The following is a 23,103-nucleotide window of genomic DNA, read 5'->3' as shown; positions in this document are numbered from 1 at the left end:
GATGCACATGGCAGAAAGCCCCTCTGCCCCCAGCCAGGCACTGCCCTCCCTCCCAGGAGATCTGACATGCCCCTTGGAGCAGCGAGCAAGGGACGTGTCGTGATCTTTAGGTGCATTGGCCTGAGGACAGCTGTCAATCCCTTTCCCCTTTATTGAGATCATTCATGGTTGTGTTTCTCAGAAATGAGTTTTTAAAGACTCCTATCCCTCTTTAGCCTTCTCTCTTTATAGACCAGTGGTTTGTGACAGGGGTGATTTTGTCCTCCAGAGGACATTTGGTGATGTCTAGACATATTGCCTGTCAGGACCGGGGGAAGGTGCTATTGGCATTAGTGGGGAGATGGCTGGGATGCTGCTAACCACCGTGCAGTGCCTGGGACGGCCCCATGACAAGTGATCACCTGGCACCAACACACTGACAGTGCTGCGGTGGGAGACCCCATTGTAGAGGAACTTTGTAGGCCTCAGTGTCACCCAGGGTGACAATTACAGATTTCCCCTGGGGAGTCCTGGACCAGGCGGGGCTGCCTCGCCCAGGTGGGGCCCACAGCTTCAGCACATTAAGGAGCACACATAGGTGATTCTTAGACCTCCATTTGAGAAGCACTGTTTTAGGGTTTTGGGTAAGAGCCAGAAATTCATTGGAATCTTTCTTCCTGGTGGTAGGGCCCCAGGTGCTCCCATGTTTAGACCCTCCCCTTTTTGAGCCGTTAGGAACTCTGAGATCACACAGTGCCTTCTCTCTGGGGGCTAGACTTAGGTCCAGCACCTTGTTTCTTTGGAGAGCCCAGTTTTTCATCCCTGTCTTCTAAAACCTAGGGACCAAGTGAGACACCCTCAAGCGGATAACAACTGCAGATGCTGCCCCATCACCACTGACTCTTTCCCTAGGCGGTGACCCACTTCAGGAGGGTGCTACTAATCTCCCACTCGGTCCTCAGCTCGGTCCTTCCCTCCTTCATTCTAAAGTTGTATTTGTTTGGACGGGGGCTGCTCTCCCTCTCCCTTCTGGGCAGGAGTGATACAAGTCTCTAATCCTGGGGCTGTTCTTCTTGCTTACTGGGACGCAGCTGGTTGTAAACAGCCATGGCCATATGAGCCCCTCTGTGTACCTCCACTGGCTGGTTCCCCACACAGGGAACGTTGTGGGTTGCAAAGCTTTTCAGGCTGCAGCGTGTTTAGGCTGTCAGAGACTGCTACCCGAGCCCCGTCATCTCCTCTGGATGAGAAACCGTGCTGAAGCTGGTACACGGCCACAGGCCTGCTTGCTCTCCCCGTGTCGCCTGAACAAGACCTGGTGATTGCTCAAGTGCGTTAAGTACAAGGTTTGTCTTTTTCCCTTTCTGTCCCTGCCTTGCTGCATCTGTTCTTTCTTTCGAGTCCATTTTTCACTGCATGCCTCACCGATATCTCCGGTGGTGTTGGCAGAGTGAGTGCTGAGGAGGGAAGACTTCATTGTCTGAGGTCGGAGAGACCTTGCACATACTCGGCTCCTGTCCTGCCTGGTGCTATTGATTCGGGGTGTGAGATGGCAGTTCGGCCGAGCACTGGTTCAGGTTGGTCAGCCAGAGGAACCTAATCCGCAGGGCTGGGGCTGGCTGGAGCACGGCGATAAGACCCTGGTTGTCCATGCCACTTTGCTGGCTCTGTGGTCCCTGGCAGCCATCACCGCCCAGCAGGTGGGATGGCTTCTCCCAGAGGACTGTGGCCTCGCCACCAGCTATACCGGCTTTTAGGTGCCATCCGTAGCTCTTCGTTGAGTGCGTAGGAACCAGGCCCTTCACTTGAGGCTTTATGGAGTGGACGCCGTCATTCCCACTGGACAGGTGAGGATTCAGGGCCTCAGGGACTATAAGCAGTCTGTGCAGGGCTGCACAACTTATAAATGGTGGAGGTGGGATTTACACTGAGGGCTGGCTCATTCTGGAATCTTTAGTCTGGCCTCCACTGTTCAGGCTGGGATTTGTTTAACTTTTGGAAGGGCGGGAAGATGTGGTTTCAGAAATGGAAATGGCCATAGCCCGGCAGAAGCAACCAGGTCGCTGTGCCTGTTCTGCAGACCGCCCTCTCTACCACGTCCTGCACTTGGGAAGGGCTTGCCCGGGAGCTCGCCGCTGCCCTGGCCCGTCCCTCACAAGGCAGCCTGTGGAATGCAGCTCTCTGGTTTGCTGATGACCTGGGGTGATTATCCGCAGCTTTGTTCCCATCCTCAGGGTCAGCGAGCGTGCTCGTTGTCTTGCCGCACCTGCGAGAAGCCTTAGGAACAGAAGTGGGTCATGGATTTGGCAGGGAAAACTTCACAGAGTCAAAGGTCAGAGAGCTCGTGCAGGGTGCCAGCAGTACAGGACGGGCCAGGCATGCGTGCCGGGAGCTGCACAAGGCCACCTGTGGCCACACTTCCACATCAAGGGCTTCCCACCCCCTCAGAGTGCATATCTCTACACAAACCTCCTGCTTCCCCTGGATGTGCACGGTGAGCCACCTGCCCCCTGTGCTGGGAAATGTGAGGGCTGCTGGGCTCTTTATACTCCCTGACTCTGTATTTTCCGCATTTAGTCCGTTCCTGTGCTTCCTAAATAGTTAAAAACTGTCCTCTGCATCCCCAATGCCCTGTCATCTCTTACCTGCGAAAGCAGTCACCCTGGAAGTTCTCCTTGCCTTTAGTGGCAGTCCCCATAGTCTAGACTTCTTATTGCCACAAATTGACCCTACTAATCCCCTGCTCAAGATGTGGTCCTAACCATCCTTACAGACTGACCATCATGGTCCTGGGCACTCAGCCCTGAGCTGCCCTCTGCTCACAGCTCCCGCAGCCCCACCTCTTCCTCTCCCACCGGCAGCACTGGCCTGCAGGAGCTTTGGGCTACACCCGGCGTTCCTTCTTGGTTCTTGTCTGCAATGTGCTTCCCCCACTATGGTCGGTATTCATCTCATCAGTTCCTCCATCCCCTGAAGGCAGCTCAACCATTTCCTGCTCCAGGAAGCCTCTCTGGATCCTCTTGGCAGAGCTATGTGTTTCCCAGCTCCTGTGCTGGCCACCACATCCCGGCATTGCCTTATCTCTTGCCCTCATTTGAGCTCCCGGTCAGGAAGTGATTCTTATTCACATATCACGACACCCATATCCAGAATCCAGAGCAGGCAAAAAGGGGGAGGAGAGGGGTACTCTGTAGAACAGTCCCTCCCACCCCAGCACTGGTCCTGGAGGAACCTGACGGCCCTTCCCCACAAGGGAGCCGGCCCTTCCGAGGGAAGGGCTTCTGGCCTGCTCATCATTGGCAACTCAGCTCTTCACTCGACACCTGCACCTGCGGCCTCAACACCTGCGGGGGAAGGTGCAGGCGCACGACTCCTGCCGCGTCTGAAAATGACATCAGACCCTCCCCTTGGACACTGAGAACCCCAATGATGACTCAGGGAAAGCATTCCAGATTTTATAGGATTTAGAACCTCCAGAGCTTGTAGGTGAGGGCTCTTGATGGCATCACGCCTTGTGCAGTTTTAAATGAACCAAAATCAGTTTAGAGGTGTTTCAGTTGTTCTTAGAAGCCTAAAGTCCTGGAGTTGGAACTCAAGCACAGGGCGGTTATGTTATTTACCCACGTTAAACAGCTCATGAAAGGTCTTTGAAAAACAGCGTTTCATATTTTGCTTGAATTCACGCACTGTCTCACCACAATAATTTCACCACGCAAACCTGTAGAATTCTGCGCCTTCTGCTCTTCTCCCGGGAGGAATATAGGTCGTTTCATTGTCTCCTGTTACAATGGTCAGACTCGGCACATATTTTGGATACGCTAGTAGCATCTGAGGAGAACGCCAGCTAGGGGCAGAATAAATAGAACATGTCATAGAATCTGCTAGTTCACTCCCGGTTGTTGGTTCTTAGCTGGTGACGTTGCCTAACCCAGACTGATGGTACTTGCAGGATAACCTACTCTGTGTCAGTCACTGTGTGGGTGCTTGGAAGGATTAGGCCATGCAGCCTGCTCCTTTGTAGATGCTCAGTAAACGTTTGCGGTGTGCCTCCCGAGCAAATGAAAGAGAGCTCCCAGCCACCTCTGAGGGAAACCTGCTTTCTCATCAAGTTTTCACCAACCCCAGGATCCGGAAGCACACATAACTGCCATTGTGAGTGGGAGGCGCCTGGAAAGGGGCCTGGTGGGTTCAAGTGATACAGAAGCCACAGCAGAGGTATCTGGGAGTAGAGTTAGTGTGAAGGCTTCTGAGTCTAGTTAGAAGAAACTGAGCTCAATTGCCAAGACCCGGGATGTTTGCCCATACGTGGGAACTGTGTATGAGGTAACAGATTAGTCTGCCAGAGCTGTGACAGTGTTGTGTTGTCATTTCTGGTATTTGTATTTTGTGACATTTAAAAAAGTGTGGTGAAGTATAATTGTTAACATGTTGTGTTTTGTCAGCAGTGTTTTATTGAAAATATCGCACTTCCCTCATGAATATGTGATCTTAAAAATGTAGGCAGCTCCTTTAAATATGGTATTAATTATGTCCTGTGACCACGTCCCCCCTACTGTACTGGAATATGCATTGGAAACTGGGATTCGCTTCACAGGAATTCATTTTACAGCAAACCCTGACAGAATACGTTTATTCCATTAAGGTAAACACCCCTGTTTTCTTTTAGATCGACTCCAATATGTTCGTGATTGAAGGGAGAGTAAGGATTATGAGGAAAGCTGCATCAGTAGAATTTAAAGAAGGAAAGCAGACCCACGAATCAACAAACGGAGGAATGTGAAGGGTACATGGAGTCAGGGAGGCATCCGAAGGGCTTCTTATAGGAGGGGCATCCACGTGATGAAGATTTTAAGTCGCTGGGCTAGAACAGTCAACTGCTGACTGGGATTCTGAGGCCAAAATCAAGCCTCTGCTTAAATAAGAAAAAGAAGTAGAAATGTATGAATTTCCTTAGTTTTCTTTAAAAAAAATTTTTTTTGAAGTTTGTTTTGAAAGAGAGAGTGAAAGCACGAGTGGGGGAAGAACAGAGAGAGAGGGAGAGAGAGAACCCCAAGCAGGCTCCATACTTGCTGTCAGTGCAGAGCTCGATGTAGGGCTCAAACTCACGAACCATGAGATCATGACCTGAGCAGAAACCAAGAGTTAGATGTTGACCTGACTGAGCCCCCAGGTGCCCCTGAATCTCCTTAGTTTTCAAAAAGAAACTCCGGAAGGGTAAATCAGAAACTAATGAGATCGTTACCCATAGCGGGTGAATGGAAATGGGCCGAGAAGACGGAAGGGGATGTGACGTCTCCAAATGTGCCTTTTATGTATAGTCGACTTGTGAACCATAGTAGTGTGTTGCTTCTTTGACAATTGCATAAACAAAGATGGAGTGAAAAATTAATAACGACAGAAATAAATGAGCCTGGCTGTCTATCAGGTAGATGCCACTCCACACAGAGGAACAGTGTTAATTTGAGGGGACTTCTAGTGTGGACAAGATGGCTAGACTCATTTCTCCTTGCTCCTTCTCACTAGGTACAATTATGCACTCTTAAATAAATGGAGAGGCAACCATGGGAGAAGTCTGAAAGCTAGGGAGAGGAAGGGACACTGGCTAGGGACTCTTGGAGTAGAGGGTCAACACAGCAGCCTAGGTGTCCCCTGATTGTCCCAGCCAGTGACAGAGAACAACCCAAGGTCAGTATCTTCAGCCCCTGACCTATGGCAGACAACTGCCCAGGTAGACTTGTCCTTTCACCAGATTGGCAGGGAGTCCTGTCAGCCATACTGGGTAGGCCCAGTGGCCTCAGCGAGGGAGACCAAGCAGGAGTACCACTGATGAGTGGCCCCAGGAAGCACTCTCCTTCCCTATGGGCCAGAGACCCTCTTCTTCCACCCAGAGACCCCAGTGGTTCAACAGCACCAGCAGGGGCATCCTGCCACAAGTGGCCCAGACTGGGAGCACTCTTTGTCCAGTCAGTCAAAATCTCCTTTCCCCTACCTGGAGATGCCAGGTTGCTAGGAAGTCCTGGTCTGGGAAGCATTCTTTGTCCTGTGGACCAGAGAATCCTTTCTCCCACCTAGAGACACTGGCAGCCTGCTGGCACCAGCAGGGGACATCCTGCCACAAGTTACTGGAGCAGTGGTCCTTGTGTACTGTAGGTCAGAGACTTTCTTCCACTACCTGGAGACACCGAGAGGCCTGATGCTGGCAGGACAGATCCCTGGCTGGTGAGGAAATAAGGTACTTCCTTCCTTAGGCCAGGAATGTCAACAAGTGGGTGGCAAGGAAGTACTCTTTGTCCCCACAGCCTGGGAGAGGCACTTTCTGCCCCCACAGGCAACACCAACAGGGATCAATGAGAGCCCCTGTGGCCTCTGATGAAGCAAGCAGACCAGAATAGCACAATAAAGGCTCTGATTCAAGAAGCTGAGCAAATTCCAAAGAAGACAAATCTAAAGAAATACACACCTAGAGCCATAATGATGAAACTTGTAAAAAGTGAGGACAGAAGAATCTTGAAAGCAATCAGAGAAAACCAATGTATTCCTTACAAGGTAACACCAGTTTGAATGACAGTGGAGTCTCATTTAAAGCTATGAAGCCAGAAGGAAGTGGCATATTTTTCAAGTACTGAAAGAAAAAAATTCATAACCATGATTTCTATACCTGGAAAAACTATCCTTTAGAATGAAGAGAAAATAAAGACATTCTCAGATTACAGAAAACCAAGAGAGTTTGTTGCCAGCCAATCTACCCATAAAGAATCGCTAAATTCGGGCTCTTGGCTGTCTCAATTGGCAGAGTGTGCAACTCTTGGTCTCAGGGTTGTGAGTTCAAACCCCATGTTGGGTGTAGAGATTGCTTAAAAATCTTAAAAAAAAGAATGGCTAAAGTAAGTTCTTCAAACAGAAATAAAATGATAAAAGAAATAATCTTGGAACATAAAGAAGAAAGAACTAACAATGGAAAAAACAAAACTATGGATAAATACAGTAGATTATCCTTCTCGTGAGTTTTTAAAATCACATTTGATGGTCGAAACAAAAAATTAACACCATCTGGTGTGAGGCAAATGTATGTAGAAGAAATATGCTCAAAGCTAAGGTGTTAAAAAGAACCTACATGGAAGTAAGGCTTCCATACCATATTGTAAATTGTAGAGCATTGATACCTGTAGATTATGGTAAGTTACATGTGTACATTATAATGCTCAGTGTAACCACTAAGGGAATTTTAGGAAGCAATATACTCAAAAGCACTATTAGTAAATCAACATGGAATCCTATGAAATGTTTAACCCATAGGGAGGCAAGAAAAGAAATGGAGAATGAGAAACAGTGGACAATCAGAAAACATAATGCAGTGACTTAAGCTTTAACATGCAATTACTTAAGCTTTAAGTAGTCATAAGTAGCACTACTTAAGGTTTCAGTAGACCTAAGCTTTCATGTGGCAATAATAACCTTAAAGGTAAACAGTTTAAATATACCAATTGAAAGGCAGAGGATGCCAGAATAGATTTCACACACACACACACACACACACACACACACACACACACACACACACACACACGGCTGTGTATTAGAAATGCAGTGACATAGGTTGAAAGTAAATGTGTAGAAAAAAAGATATGTCATAGAAACATTGATCCAAAAAACGTTGGAGTGGCTATATTAATATCAAATAAAGTACTTAAGAACCAAGAAAATTTCTGGACGCAAGGAAGGACATGATATGAGGGTAAAAGGATCGCTTTGCCAAGAAGACATAGCAATCCTAAATGTATATGCACCAAAGAACAGAATCTTAAAATACTTGAAGCAAAAACTGTAGGTCTGAAAGGAGAAATACACAAGCTTAAAATAACGGTAGGGAGGACATCAGAGCTCAAATGTTAGAAGTACTAAACAAAATCATCAAGGATGTAAAATTCCTAAACGATGCAACTAACCAATAGAATCTAATTGACATACAAAGAACACTCCAACGATCACAGAATGCGTATTTTTTTCAAGCACGTATGGAACCAAGACTATATCGGAGGCCATAAAACAAATCTTAACGAGCTTAAAAGAACTGAAATCAGCATATCAAAATATGCAGGATATAGTTCAAGTAGGTAAAAGGGAAATTCACAGCAGTGAATACTTACATTAGAAAAGAAGAAAAGTTTCAAATTAAAGGTTTTATCTCAAGAAACTAGAAGAAGAATAAAATAAAGCCAAAGCAAGCAGAAGGAAGGAAATAATAAAGATAAGAACAGAAATCAATGTAACTGAAACAGGAAAACAGTAGAGAGAATTAATGAAAGAAAAAGCTGGTTCTTGGAAAAAAAATTAATAAAATTAATAAACGGCCAGCAAGACTGACAAAAATAGAGAAGACGTGAATCACCAGTATCAGAGAGACAGGTTACATCCCTGCAGACTCCAACACAGCCATTAGAGGAGAATAAGGTAATACTACAGACCCCTTTATGCTCATAAATTTGACAACACAGAAGAAATGTACCAATTCCTGGAAAACCACAAACTACTAAAACAACCAGGATGAAATTGATAGCCTGAATAGTTCTATAACCACTCAAGGAATTAACTTCATGAATTTGAAACCTTAGGAAAAGAAAATTCCATGCCCAAGTGGTTTCTCTGGAGATTTCTACCAAAAAGTTAAAGAAAAATTAAAACCAAATTTACATATTCTTTTCCAGAAGAGAGACCAGTATTACTTTGACAAACAGTATTACCAAACCAGTCAAAAACAAAAGGAAACTATATATCTCTCATGAACATAGACACAAAAATCCTCAAATACTTGCAAACCAAATATATAACACATATATAATATTGTTTATTTAAACAATATAACATTGTTATATTTGTGTGTGTGTGTATGTGTATATATATATATATATATGTATATATATATATATATATATGTATATAGAAAGGTACATGACAAAAATCAGTACGCTTTATGATAAAAACTCTCAGAAAATTAGGAATAGAAAGGAACTACCTTAACTTGTTAAGAAGAGCATGTACCAAAAAACCCTATATCTAACATCTTATGTAATGATGAGATAGTGAATGCTTTGCCCCTAAGATCAGGAACAAGGCAAGGATATTTGCTTTCACTACTTTTACTTAAGCACAGCCTGGAGTTAAGCCACTGGTAAGACAGTAACCACTGCAGTAAGACAAGAAAAAGAAATTAAAGCCATGTGGATTAGAAAGGAAAAAATAAACTGTGCTTATGTGCATGCAGACATGGTCATCTACGTAGAAAATCCTAAGGAACTCTAAACACACACACACACACACACACACACACACACACACAAACACATAAACAAACAAAACCTCCTAGAACTAATAAGTGAGTTTATCAAGGTCACAAGACAACAGACAAAAATTAATTGCATTACAGATTCCTGTATGCTAACAACATCTGGAAACTGAAATTAAAACCACCATGCACCATGATGCATAAAGGGAAAAAAAGGATACAGTGGACCTCATCAAAATTTTAAACTTTTATTCTGTGAAAGAGTCTGTAAAAAGATGAAAAGAGAAACTACAGACTGGGAGAAGATATTTGCAAACCATATAGCAAAGACAGGACTGGTATCTAGAAAAATAAGGAACATGCAAACTGTACCAGCTAAATAAATAAATAAAAAACAATCCAATTAGGAAAATTAACCAAGGGGATATACAGATGGCAAATAAGCACATGAAAAGATATTCAGCATCATTAGCCACTAGAGATATGCCAATTAAACCCACAATTTGATATCACTACTTACCTATCAGATAGCTAAAATTAAAAATAGTGTCAACACCAAATGCTGATGAGTATGTGGAAAAACTAGGTCACTCATGCATTGTTGGTGGGAATGTAAAATAGTACAACTGCTCTGGAAATAGTTTGGCAGTTTCTTATAAAACTAAGCTTGCAGTTACCGTAAAACCCTGTGATTACACTCTTTGGCATTTATCCCAGAGAAGCAAAAACAACATTTATACAAAGTGAATGTTAATCGAAGCTTTATTCATGATAGCCGAAAGCTGGAGTCAACCCAAATACTCTTCAACAGGTGAATCATAAACAAAGGTGGTATGTCCATACGTAGAATACTACTTGGCAATAAAAGATACAAAGATGAATCTTGGATGACTCTCCAGGGAATTAGGTTGAGTAAACAAAGCCCAGTTCACATGGTTAAATATTGTGTGATTCCATTTCTATAACATTTTTGAAATGAAAAAATTATAGAGATGGAGAACAGGTTAGTGGTTGCCAGGGGTCAGGGAAATCGGAGGTGGGTGTAGAAGAGAAGAAGGGGAGTGTGGTTATAAACATGGCGGCACACTGTGGAACCTATGTGTGTGATAGAATTGCATAGAACTGGATATGCGCAAATGAGTGCATATAAAACTAGTGAAACCTGAGTAAGACTACTGGATTACATCAGTGTCACTTTCCTGGTTGCGATGTTGTCCTATAGTGATTCAGGGTGTTCACACTGGGAGAAACTGGGTGAAGAGCTAAATGGATTTTTCTGTATTATTACCAACTTCTGCCTATAAATCTATAATTATCTCAGAATAAACCATTTAATTATGAATAAAGCGGGGTAACTTTTAAATAGAGTACTCTGTACATCCTCAATGAAGTGTATTCTAAGGAAGAAGAGAAATCTTGAACTTCAGGTAGTAGGTTTGTTTTCAGCAGTGGAATTGGTGTGGCAGTTCCAAACTGTTTTATTTGCATCACAGGACTGAACAAATGAGCATTGATGTTATGAGGAACTAGAGTTCTCCCTGGAGGAGAAGGAGGTGCAAACACGGGACGGGGGAGGACAGTTAGAGCCCTGTGGTATTGCTTTGAAATTAGAGGAATTAGCACAAACCCATGGTTTTAAAGAAATGCATTCTTCTTAGCTCTGTTCCCTGAGAGAACCCCGAAAATAAAGACCTCAGTAAGCACTCCTTTTTCCTAGATCTTGATTTCTAAATAACCGTTTCTAACTGAAAGGAACCAGTGTCCCTTGAAAATGGGCTGTTCCAAGAATGGAGCAGGGTGTTGACAAGCTGAGCCTAGAACATCTTACTTTGTAAAAAAGTAAAGATGTGTTTAAAAAATGACGAGGGCATGTGAATCTACCTAGGACAGAGGAGCCATCTTGAAAGAGATCCCACTAGCCAAATTTGGAATATCTTGTTTGAGCAACAAAATGAGTAATGACAGAAATGGAGTTATAACACATTGAATTTTAAAAAAAGAATCTAGGTCCATACCGATATAAAAATGTATAGAAACCAAAGGAGAATAAGGAACAGAAAACCGTTTTTAAGAATGACAACTAATACATATAGAAAGAATAATAAACAATCAGTGTTGCCACTCTTGTAATAATAATTCAGGTAAAACTCATGAATTCATCTAAAACTACTGAGTGCAAACTGGTACAGCCACTCTGGAAAACAGTATGGAAGTTCCTTAAAAAATTGAAAATAGGGGCGCCTGGGTGGCGCAGTCGGTTAAGCGTCCGACTTCAGCCAGGTCACGATCTCGCGGTCCGTGAGTTCGAGCCCCGCATCAGGCTCTGGGCTGATGGCTCAGAGCCTGGAGCCTGCTTCCGATTCTGTGTCTCCCTCTCTCTCTGACCCTCCCCCGTTCATGCTCTGTCTCTCTCTGTCTCAAAAATAAATAAAAAAAACGTTAAAAAAAAAATTGAAAATAGAACTATCCTACGACCCAGCAATTGCACCACTAGGCATTTATTCACAGGATACAGGTGTGCTGTTTCAAAGGGCCACATGCACCCCCATGTTTATAGCAGCACTATCAACAGTAGCCAAAGTATGGAAAGAGCCCAAGTGTCCATCAGTGGATGAATGGATAAAGAAGATGTGGTATATAGATACAATGGAGTATTACTTGGCAATCAAAAAGAATGAAATCTTGCCCTTTGCAACTACGTGAATGGAACTAGGGGTATTACGCTAAGTGAAATTAGTCAGAGAAAGACAAATATCATAGGACTTCACTCAGATGAGGACTTTAAGAGACAAAACAGATGAATATAAGGGAAGGGAAGCAAAAATAATATAAAAACAGGGAGGGGGCAAAACATAAGAGACTCATAAATATGGAGAACAAACAGGGTTACTGGAGGGGTTGTGGGGGGGGGATGGGCTAAATGGGTAAGGGGCATTAAGGAATCTTAATCATTGTTGCACTATATGCTAACTAATTTGGATGTAAATTAAAAAGATAATAAAATAAAAAATAATAAATAAAAATTAAAAAAATAAAACTATTGGATGAAAGCCTGTTGAGAAATTGGATAATCATATGGTCTTATAACATCACTTCTCAGATTACTTATTACTTATGGAAGGGAAAGGATATGGTTGCAGTTGTATATTCCTAAATTAAAAAATCACCTCAAAACTTAGTAGCATAAAACAACCACTCTATTATGATCATGGATTCTGGGTGTCAAGTTCAGAGGGGGCATAAGAATAGCTTGTCCCTGCTACATACGGTCTTGGGCCTCATCTGGGAAGATGTGAGGGCTGGGGGTGACTTGATGGCCAAGGCTGTTTTCATGGCTGGGGGCTGGAATCATCTAGAACTGTCTTTCACTCCTACATCTGGAAGTTGATGCTGACTCTCAGGACCTCGGCTGGGCAGACCCGTTTCCATGTGGTCTCTAAGTGTGGCTGTTTTAGGCTTCCTCACAGCATGGCAGCTGGGGCCTGAGAAAGGAAGTAGAAATGCAAGGCATTTTACCATCTAGCCTCCAAGGTCACATCGTGTCCGTTTCACCATATGCCATTGATTAAAGCATAGAGTGCCACCCATGGTCTGAGGAAGGGATATCCATCTCACTGTAGTGTGGGAAGAGTTTTCTATCACCTTATAAACAGAGCATGTGGACAGGAGACACTTGTGAGGCTATCTTTAGAAAATACCTCCTGTTTTAACACTGGAGAAATCTAGGTGGTTACCACCATAACTTCTTATCCCCAATAATGGGACACACCGAGAAGGGCATTGCGTTACCTATGTCATTTCTCTACTGAGAATGTTAACCTAAATCCAATCATGAGGATACAGTCATACAAATCCAAAGTGAAGGACATTCTTCAAAACAGCTGCCCTGGACTCTTCAAAAATGTCAGTATCCTGAAATGCCAATCAGAGGGTGAGACCAGTTTAGATTAAAGGAGAGTGAAGGACCACGTCAACCAAATCCAACGTGTGATCCTCGGTTGAATCCTGGGTTGGGGGAGTAGGGACGTTCTTGCGACAGTTGGAAAAAATCAAATGTAGATCTTATACTAGAAAAGTATTCTGTTGATGTGCAGTGTCCCAGGTGCGGGAGTGGGGAGTGGTTTGTGTTTCCAGACACAAGACATCAACATCCTTGTTCTCAGGACATACAGCCGAAGTTTTTTGGGGTGAAGTATTGATGACTGCAGCTCATGCGCAATTAGCTTCAGCCAAAAAGCGTGTGTGTGAGTGTGTGGATGTAGCTGGAGACAACACGTAGTTGTGTAGATGTGGCACAACCTAGTGAGCAATGACTTGAGGTGAAGCGTACATGGGCGATAGGCTACTTGCCAAGTTGCTTAGGTTTGAAAAGTTTCAAAATACAGACAACACCTCATTTTACTGCCCTCTGCAGGTAACTGTGTTCTTTACCAGTTGAAAGTTGGTGGGAACCCTGCATCGAGGAAGTCTGTTGGCACCGTTTTTTCCAAGGGCATTTGTGCATTTTGTGTCACGTTTTGGTAATTCTTGCAACATTTCAAACTTTTTCATTACCGTACTTGTTATGGTGATCTGTGATCAGTGCTGACGACTTGCTGAAAGCTCGGAAGGTTAGTACTTTTTAGCAATAAAGATAAAATGTTTTTATTTATTTTTATTTTTTTAGTGTTTTATTTATTTTTGAGAGAGAGAGAGAGAGAGAGACAGCACGAGTAGGGGGAGGTGCAGAGAGAGAGGGAGACACAGAATCCGAAGCAGGCTCCAGGCTCCGAGCTGTCAGCACAGAGCCCGACACGGGGCTTGAACCTACGAATTATGAGATCATGACCTGAGCCGAAGTCAGACGCTTAACTGACGAGCCACCCAGGTGTCCCAAGGATAAAGTATTTTTAAATTAAGGTATGTACTTTTTTTTTAGACCTCATGTTATTGCATACTTAATAGACTCCGGTATAGTATAAATAGAACTTTCATATGTACTGGGAAACCAGAAAACTTCTTTGACTTTATTGCCATTATTGACCTGGAATGGAACCTGCAATATCTCTGAGGTATCTGTAAAATCACGGGGGAGAAGTAAGCCTGCACCCAAACTCTCTCCCTACATGCCAGAAATAAGCTTTCTAGGAAGATCAAAGTAAACAAAAGGGTGTTAAAAAGAAGAGGAAGAAGAAAAAAAAGGGAAAGAAAAGCCACCATCAGCACTGCCCTTTGGTCAAGGAGAAGTGTCTCCCACATGTGACCGTGTACCAGCTGTGATGCACCTGGAGTCTGAAGAGTCAGTGTGGCCCACTGACAGACACTCCCCCACCCCCCCACCCCCCTTCTAGGAAGGAAATTCTTAGAAGGGCAGCCGCCAAGTTGCATAATCCTGTTTGTTTTGTAGAGACAAAGACCGGAGAGGATGGTGGCCAGAGAGACGGGGTGGTACAGTCCGCGTGGAGGTGACTCTGTCACCTCAGCTGCTGCAAGAGCCAGGCTCCTCCCTGACCCGCACTTGCCCCAGGAGGGCAGAGCCCAGTCAGACCTTGAATCTGGAGTGGTGTCTAGAGCATGGTGGTCAGGCCTCTTTGCCCCAGAGCAGGCAGGCTGGCCACGCCAATGGAAGGATGCCCAGGATGGGCTCTCACCCCCTCCTGCCATTTTCTCCTCAGAACTAGGAACAGGGGTAGGAGACATCTTTCCCTTTGCTGCCTGGGGGTGGGCTGGGGTTGGAGGCATGGGAACCCCACGCAGCAGCCCACTGCTGACCTGTGCCACAGGAGTGCTATGCCCTATCCCACCCAATTGGAGGGGGCCTCGCTGTGCCGAACCCTCCCTACCCCTTAAAAGGCCATCCCATCCCTTTGAATTCCCTCTCGGGGCCACCTTGCGGAAAGGTTGATGTTTTGTACCTGAAATAACTTTAGATGCTTCCAGGGGAATCGGGAATGTTATAAGGCCAGCAGCGGGCATGTTTGGGCAAAGGTGGTGCTTGGATAACCCCCTGCACAGTCTGCTCCCAGCCACGCCCTGCCTGCCTGACTTGGCCTGGCTCGGGTCTGCTTGCTGAGTGGCGAGCCTCCGAGTGAGCCCTAGGGTCTGGGACACCCAGACATTAATATCCGCTGCCTTGCTGCCTGAATTGGCCATGCTGATGGGCCCCTGGGGACTCAGAGGTGAGGGAGGCCTGGCTATTTCTGGCTTGGGTTAGGAAGTAGTTCTATGTCCAGGCAGAGAGCCAGTGCCGCAGCTCCCGACAAAAGTGCCTCGCCAAAGGGAACAGGGCCCAGCTGGGGCTCATCCAGGGAACTATGCACTAGGGAATTCTTTTCCTGTTAGCCATCCAATCCACCGTCCTTCTTATCATATGCCAGGCTGTGTGGTGGGCACTACAGACACATAAGGCTCGGACCCTGTCTGTTCAGACTGGCCACTCCATCTGATGGGGACCTGGAGGTATCGCTTACTGACACAGGGGGTTTGAAAAGTGTTCTGAGAGGCGTTCAGGGACAAACAGCCTGGGGCAATCCAGGAAGGTTTCCTGTAGGAGACTCTTGACTTGAGAGGCAGTTTATAATCTGCTTTGTGTAGTTCATTCCTTCTACCCTCCCTCCTTCTGCTCTTGTCCCCTGCCCCTCTGTGTGTGTGTGTGTGTGGTAGGCATATATAGGTATAGGTAGAGTAGTAGGCATATGTAAGTGTATATTCAACTGTTATATAGAGAAAAGCAGATGTTTCATCATGGCCATCTTTCCTTGGTAGTATGTAATGTTCTATCATACTTAAAAAAAATCTGCATTGTATTTTATTCTTTGGAGGTACCATAATTTATTTAACTACTCCCCTCCTAATGGTTACTAGTTTTTTACTCATAGAAACAATGCTGTAGTAAAAAAATCTTTTAATATATGTCTCTCTACACGGATCTGTTTCCTTATGAGAAGAGATGCTCATTAAAAATGCTGATCCACATTGCCAGATTGCCCTCCTGAAAGGCTCCATCGATCCCACCTCCTCCAGCAGTGTGGGAAAGGGCCTGCGTAGCACTGCTTCTATCATTGTCAGTTTCATAGGCAAAATGTGTCTTATTTGCACTTTTGGGAAGTCATGTTGGGGCTGAGAGTCTGTTCCTGAGTGTATTGGTCATCTGCGTGTGAGGTAGGTTGTGAGAGTTGCAAAGGCCTAGTGGCAGGTGCTCCGGGGAGGAGCAGAGGTCGAGAGGTGTGGACAGTGTGGCATCTTCTGGAAGGGCAGCTTCAATTATAACTGGCTGTGGGACATCTAAGGAAAGCAGTGGGCGGCTTAAGACTGGACTGGAGGGCCCGGGGTGTGACTTAGGAGTTGGGGATTTAATCCTGAATGGTATAGGGAGCCACTGGGGGATTCAGAAGCCCCTGTGTTTGTCCGGCCTCTCCCATCCCCAGGTACCCCTCTAAACTTCAACTGTCTGCCAGCCCACCCCTGTGAGGAAGGAGGCACCTGCCAGGCAGGAGGGCCAGCACCATCTCCCTTGGACTCTCTGTCCCTGTGCTCCTCAGAGCCCTGAGCTCCGCCACCTGAGCTCAGTGCCTGCAGGTAGCAGGAAGGGATGTGATATGGCCACCCTCCCAACCCAGGGGACAGTGTGGATTAGTGAGTGGGAAGAGCAGTGCTCCTAGATTTCAACCTGGGTCTCCCCTCAGCCCTGTCTCCTGCTAGCTGCTGCTGGTGGCGGTGGCGGTGGCGGTGGGGTGGTGTGCGCATGCATCCTGAGCTCGTGCTTGCAGATGCCTGCCACACACAGCTGTCGTCAGGGTGGAATCGGTGCTGCAAGTGCTTCGTTGAGAGCAAAGTGCTGTGGGCAGTCCCCTGACAGAGCTAGCGGCCTTGGCCCTCCATCACAGAGGTCCCTCTCACGTGAACTCTGACCCTGCCTCAACTCTTCAGTTCGTTGTTTCAGATGCTTATGTATTACCTTCTCTAACAAGTCAGTTGTTGGTAATAGTAATTATCATGATGGCTACAATTCATTCAGCACCTACTATTGCCAGGCCCTACAGTAGACACACATCAGAAATTATCTTCTTTTTTCCTCACAGCAATCTGTAGGGAAGTGATGTGACCTCCATTTTATATAAGAGCAACATGGACCTTTCTGAGGCGACATCACATGCCCAGGGTTTCTGGAAGAGCCAGGACTGACCTGATCATACTGGCCACTGTCTCTTGGGGGCATTCCTACTCCTGCAGATGGCCCCTGCCTCTCCGAAGGCTGTTACGGGGTGCTGCATCAGGGTGTGCTGCTCGTGGGGGACCGGCAACCTTTCACAACTTATTTTTATTTATTTATTTGTTTTTTTCCGTGTTCTGAGTCGCCCTCAGAACATTTCAGACTGGTGTGCTGGCTGTGGCCATCACCCTCCGTCCTTCTTTGACCACGTTACAGAATGGCACCAAGCCCAGCATGACCCATGGGCTGTAGTTTTCTGACTCCAAGCCTGTTTTATTTATGCGATATTGCTCATTAGCTGTCTCTACATATGTCGGGCTGTATTTGTGGATATGAAAATAGAACCTTTTAAGAAATACCTTTTTGAAGCCCCCAAACACTAGGCTTATGCTAAAAACCTGCGTAGATTTCTTCAGTACTTGTGACATTTCCTGTTTGCATTTGCACAGCTTGGAGAGCAAATACGCTTTGATGGGTTACAGATTTATTTTCTCTTCTGTTCTTGTGGAGTTTGTGTCTTAGCTCATCTGGGCATAGTTTTTTTAAAAGGAGAAAAATACTTATTTGAATCTGTTACTTGTCTTTGTATCAAGTTTTTTAAGCAAATGCTCTGGCGGAGGAGAGCACATCCCCTGGGCAGGACACCCCTGGATTTGAGTCCTAGCTTGCTCACTTTCCAGTTACAAGCCTCAGATTCTTTGTCTGTGAAATGGCATGAGCCATGTAAAGGCACTTTGGGGCTGGCATACAGTAGGTGCTCATAGCAGGTGATCCCCTCCCCTGTAGATGAGGTGACATCCTGCAAAAATGAAATCCTTTCCTGGAGAGTCTTTTGCAACCTTTAGTAAACACTTAGCAAGAACCTTTTATGTACTTAATATCGAGTTGAGTCAATTAGTAATTTTTTCCATAAAGGAGGGAATCATTTTTCACATAGGTAATAATTTACACTACGTATACATTGAGCTATATTATCCCCACGAAGCCACCAACATTTGGAAACTGTTCTAAAATTAGAAATTGGCATCCATAGGAGTTGACAAACCATGAAGAAAATTCATCTGTGTGAAGGAAAGGAGAAAATAAAGTAGGCTCAGCCTCTCTGTGGGTTCTCACTGAGAATTGACAATAGGAATTGGATTCGTTTCAAATTATTTTGGGTAGCAGAGGGTCCATGAAAGAGGCGGGTGCAGAAAGGGATGATTAGAAAGCGTGGTTGAGCGGCCTTTACCTTTTTTCCAACCCTCTTTTCCTCCTTTGATTTTCTTTTTTTAAAAAAGTCTCAACCCACAACATATCAAGCAGCTGGGAAACTTAATACAAAGCACCGCATTTCTGTGTCCCGCTGTAGTCCCAAATTTTGAATAGAAGAGTCAGTGTGCTTTGGGGAGTGTGAATCCGGCCACACTGCTGCCCATCTGCCCCCTGTGGCGGTCCCCATGGGAGCCTGTGCGTCCACCGTTCCCATGTCCTCCTTTCAGTTTGTGAGCTAGAAGGGCTGCTTGGTGAGCACCTGCTGACTGAGGCCACAAGGGGCCGGATGTTGTGGGGCAAGTATGTGAGGCTAAGCTGGGACATGTTCCCAGGCCCAGTTCACGCCCCAAACCCAGGACCATTCTCCCTGTGGAAAGAGGAGCGTCCAGATTAGACGGAGCCAGTTGAATAATGCTAGCCAACACGGCTTCATCGTACAGTGGTGAGTTTTGAACCCCTTGTTCCATGGTGGCGTGGCAAACCTACCAGCTCCTTTGAGAAACTGTCCTTTGATCAGAGCTGTGACCTCCAGGTACTGGGAGCCCTGAGATTTCCTTCTCCTTCCTTTGAAGCCCAGCCCAGCCCGGTTCCCTCATTCTTTAGCTGCCTCCACTTCTTGGCAGAGAGAACTGAGAGCCCCGTTTTGCTAAGATCCCTGGTCTCTGCATCTCGGTCTGGACTCCTTTTGAAGATTCCAGCACTTCGTGGAAATTAATTTTAAAACATACAGGGCACAATCAGTTGAATCACAGTTTGAAAAATACTTTGGGTGAAGATTCTTATTCAAAACGTAACTGTTTGCAATAAAAGATAGGAACTGTTTTGGAAAGCAATGTAAAGAAAACTTTGTGACATTTCAGGAAGGTGGTATATATCTAAAGATGTCAACCCCAGCAGCACCTCATCTGTTGTCAGCAGCCACTAAAGAGAAAGAGGTTTTCTCCTTGGGTGATGGGGAAAGTTGCCGCCTCATGGCACACACAGTATGAGTGGGGATTGTCCTCTGTTGCTTTGCCACTGCTGTTCTCTCTGGCTGCCCCCAGATGAGGAGACGGGGCCTTGGGGCGGGTCAGAACCTAGAAGGGCTGATGTCAGCAGGGGATGGGGGATGGGAGAATTGCAAGAAAGAAGCTGAAGGCTGTGCTGCCCAGATGCGAAGTCCTGGGACAGAAAACCTGGGAGGAATTGAATTCTGAGCGAAACTGAGAGTGAGTGGGGAGAAACACTGTAAGTGCGATGCTGGCAATCAGGCAAGAGATCAGATGCGAGCGATCCGAGTTAAGGGTGGGAGAGCTGCCCATTGTATTGATTTCTTTAAAAGCTTGCTCTAGGAGTACCCTTTAAACGTATTTATTAAAACACCTCAATTTAAACGCCATGGCTGATGCTCGTTCTGTTTTGAAAATAGAATCTCCAATACTAATGGACTTTTGTAGAAATAAAGCTGTATGCCTGAGTGGAAACATATCAGCCTCTGTTACAAAAGGTCGCTCGCACCGTCACGTTGGACTTTCCAATAAGTAGACTTCTGGACGGTCTTTGGAAGAAGTCTGTTAGGTTCTGTGTTCTTGTTCAAGATCAGGCAGCATGCCCTGCCCCATGCAGTTTGGTAGACTTACTGTCTTGTGCTTTGGGACTTCTGAGTTATCTTCTCTCCCGGAGCCTTTTGTTTTTAAGTTTATTTATTTTGAGAGAGAGAGGGGGAAAGAGAGAAAGAGCGGGAGAGAGAATTCCAGGCAGGCTCTGCACTGCCAGCACAGAGCCCGATGTGGGGCTTGAACTCACGAACCACGAGATCATGACCTGAGCCAAAGTTGGATGCTTAACCAACTGAGCCCATCCAGGTGCCCTTCTTTTAGAGCCTTTTAACCACACTCGTATAGGTTTTTTTGGAAGTGAAATGAACATTCTCAGCTCATCCTTGTGTGGAGGTCAGTCACTGGTCAGTCTGCAAATGCTCAGACCCGTGCAGATTGGACGGGGCTGGGTGGGAGGGCTGGGTGATCCTGGGCTTAGTAACTTGCTCCTGTGTGGCTTGGTCCCTTGGGGCAGCTAGGGGAATGGTGTGTGTGGTCCTTTTTGCCTCCCCACACACCTACCCACCTGCAATCAGGTGGAGGTTCTCACTCTGGTAGGAACTGTGTTATACCCCCTCGGCACAACGTGCAGAAGCTGCAGTGTCCACACTTCCCCGGCCCCTGGCTCTAGGGAGCAGGATGACTCTGCAAATCACATGAGCTCAGCAGCCTTTGTGCCACCAGGCACGGGGCCAGGTGCTGGGATGGGAGCGAGTAGCCATCAGTAAGCCCTGAGTGCTGCCCTCCAATTCACTGCCTGTGGGGAGCAGACAAACAGACGCTCGCAGCAGCACGTGGTGAGGGCAGCCACGATCAGTAGGAAGTCACAAGGTGGCCCAGAGGAAGCCGCGTCCGGAACCCTTCCCTCAAAGAGGCAGCATCTAAGCCCGTTTGTCTGGAAGATGCAGTGCTTTGGGCATGTGGCCACTTAGAAGTGAACATTTATTGGACACCCACGCCATACTGAGGGGTATTGAGGAGACTCCAGCAGGGCTCCTGCCCGGAGCACTGAGTCTTGTGGGTAACATGAGGTGAGGTAGAGGCTGTGATCGGAGCCCAAGAGGGGAACGCTGGGGGCATGGGGCTTTCTTCCTCCTTGGGGGTCAAGAGAGAAGGTGGCCCTGGTGCCTAATCCGGAGGCGTGTGTTGGCGCTGGCTTGAAAGGGGCTTGGGGCCGAGGTGTCAGCATGTCAGGCCCAGAGGCGGCAGGAGCACGGAAGCATGAGGCGGTGTGGCAAGTTGGATGCTTTGAGGTGGCGAACGTGGGGGTGGGCGTGGGATGCGAGAATGGGGCGGGCAGGGTCGTGGTTGTGCAGCTGGGGCGGACTGGCTGACATGAGCAAGAAGGCGTTTGCCGAAAGACCACCCGGCCCCCCAGAATGTGCAGGAAGATGGGCGCCAGGCCTGGGCGCATCGTAGGACCAGAGCAGCCCCAAAGTGGGAAGCAGCTGCGGGGAGGAAGGCGCCCGCAGACACAGTGGTGCCCCTCGCTCCAGGTTCTGAGTCTGGTGGGGACGTCAGTGGCCTTGCCCGGTCACACAGGGCCCCTGGTGGAAATGCCCCCAGACCACACCCAGGAAATTGCTGGTGGGCAGTCAGAGCCCCAGTCTGTCCCCCAGTGAGAATGAACAGAATCCACGTGGAGGGCCTACCTGCCTCGCACACCCCCCATCATCTTCTTCTCTCTCATTTCTCCTGCTGCCTTGACTGTCTCCAGGACCTGCATTTCTTGGTGGGCTGGCAATAGAGAACCAGCCAACCTGCCTGAGAGGATGGTTCCAGGAATACTGAGGACAGCGGTTCTCAAACTGTTGGGTTTGGGACCCCTCGACACTCCTAACGATTATTGAGGACCCCAAAGAGCTTTTGTTTGTATGGGCGATAACTATTGATGTTGACCGTGTTAAAAATTGAAACAGCACATTTTAAAATAGTTTATTTGTGAATTTTAAAATAATTCTGGGGTGCCTGGGTGGGTCAGTCAGTTAAGCATCCGACTTCAGCTCAGGTCATGATCTCACGGTTCGTGGGTTCGAGCTCCATGTCGGGCTCTGCGCCAACAGCTCGGAGCCTGGAGCCTGTTTCAGATTCTGTGTCCCCCTCTCTCTCCACCCCTCCCCTGCTTGAACTCTGTCTCTCTCTCTGTCTTTCAAAAATGAATAAACATTAAAAAATAAAAAAATAGTAATTGTAGTATTGTAATTGTAATATGCAATCATAATATACATGTTATATATACATACATTTATTTTATTTTTTAATGTTTATTCATTTTCTGAGAGAGAGAGACAGAGTGTGAGCAGGGAGGGGCAGAGAGAGAGAGAGAGGGAGACACAGAATCTGAAGCAGGCTCCAGGCTCCGAGCTATCAGCACAGAGCCCGACGCAGAGCTCAAACTCACGGACCTCAAGATCATGACCTCAGCTGAAGTTGGATGCTTAACCAAGGCATACATACATTTTTAATGAAAACAATGACTTCTTAAAATGAAAAACAAGTTTATTGAGGGGAGTGGCATTGTTTTAAGATTTTGCCAATCTCAGTGTCTGGTTTAATGGGAAGACAGCTGGATTCTCACATCCGCTTTTGCATTCAGTCTGCTGTGATCTATTGTTTGGTTGAAACACGTGAAGACTGTCTGGCTGCCCACAGATTGCAGTTGCCACAGGAAGATCTTGTGGACGCCCCCCAAAAGGGTCTCAGTGGACCCCTTCAAGTGGTGCCCAAGCCACACTTTGAGACCTCTCCTTGTACATAGGGTGGGAAAGCCCTTTTAGACGGTGGGTTGCTGGTTGCTGCCCAGATAGGCACTCTCTCCC

At 46.4% G+C, this 23,103-nt stretch overlaps 1 protein-coding gene across 4 annotated transcripts in view; it reads left to right on the top strand.

Moving 5' to 3' along the window:
• CHCHD6 (coiled-coil-helix-coiled-coil-helix domain containing 6) overlaps window positions 1-23,103 on the top strand; it is a 250,270-nt gene that overhangs the window by 149,419 nt on the left and 77,748 nt on the right. Inside the window, exon 6 of one of the 4 annotated variants that reach the window (XM_045494038.1) lies at window positions 4,646-4,908. The exons of the other annotated variants lie outside the window; for them this stretch is intronic. Coding sequence (XP_045349994.1) covers window positions 4,646-4,759 — 114 coding nt within the window. The 3' untranslated portion in view covers window positions 4,760-4,908. Of the gene's footprint in view, window positions 1-4,645; window positions 4,909-23,103 lie in introns of those variants that run through there. 4 annotated transcript variants of the gene reach the window in all.

Source organism: Leopardus geoffroyi, chromosome A2 (assembly GCF_018350155.1).
Source record: "Leopardus geoffroyi isolate Oge1 chromosome A2, O.geoffroyi_Oge1_pat1.0, whole genome shotgun sequence".
In the NCBI taxonomy this organism is placed as follows: Eukaryota; Metazoa; Chordata; class Mammalia; order Carnivora; family Felidae; genus Leopardus; species Leopardus geoffroyi.
The sequence above is the reverse complement of the archived record's forward strand: the minus strand, read 5'-3'. Positions and strand labels throughout refer to the sequence as shown.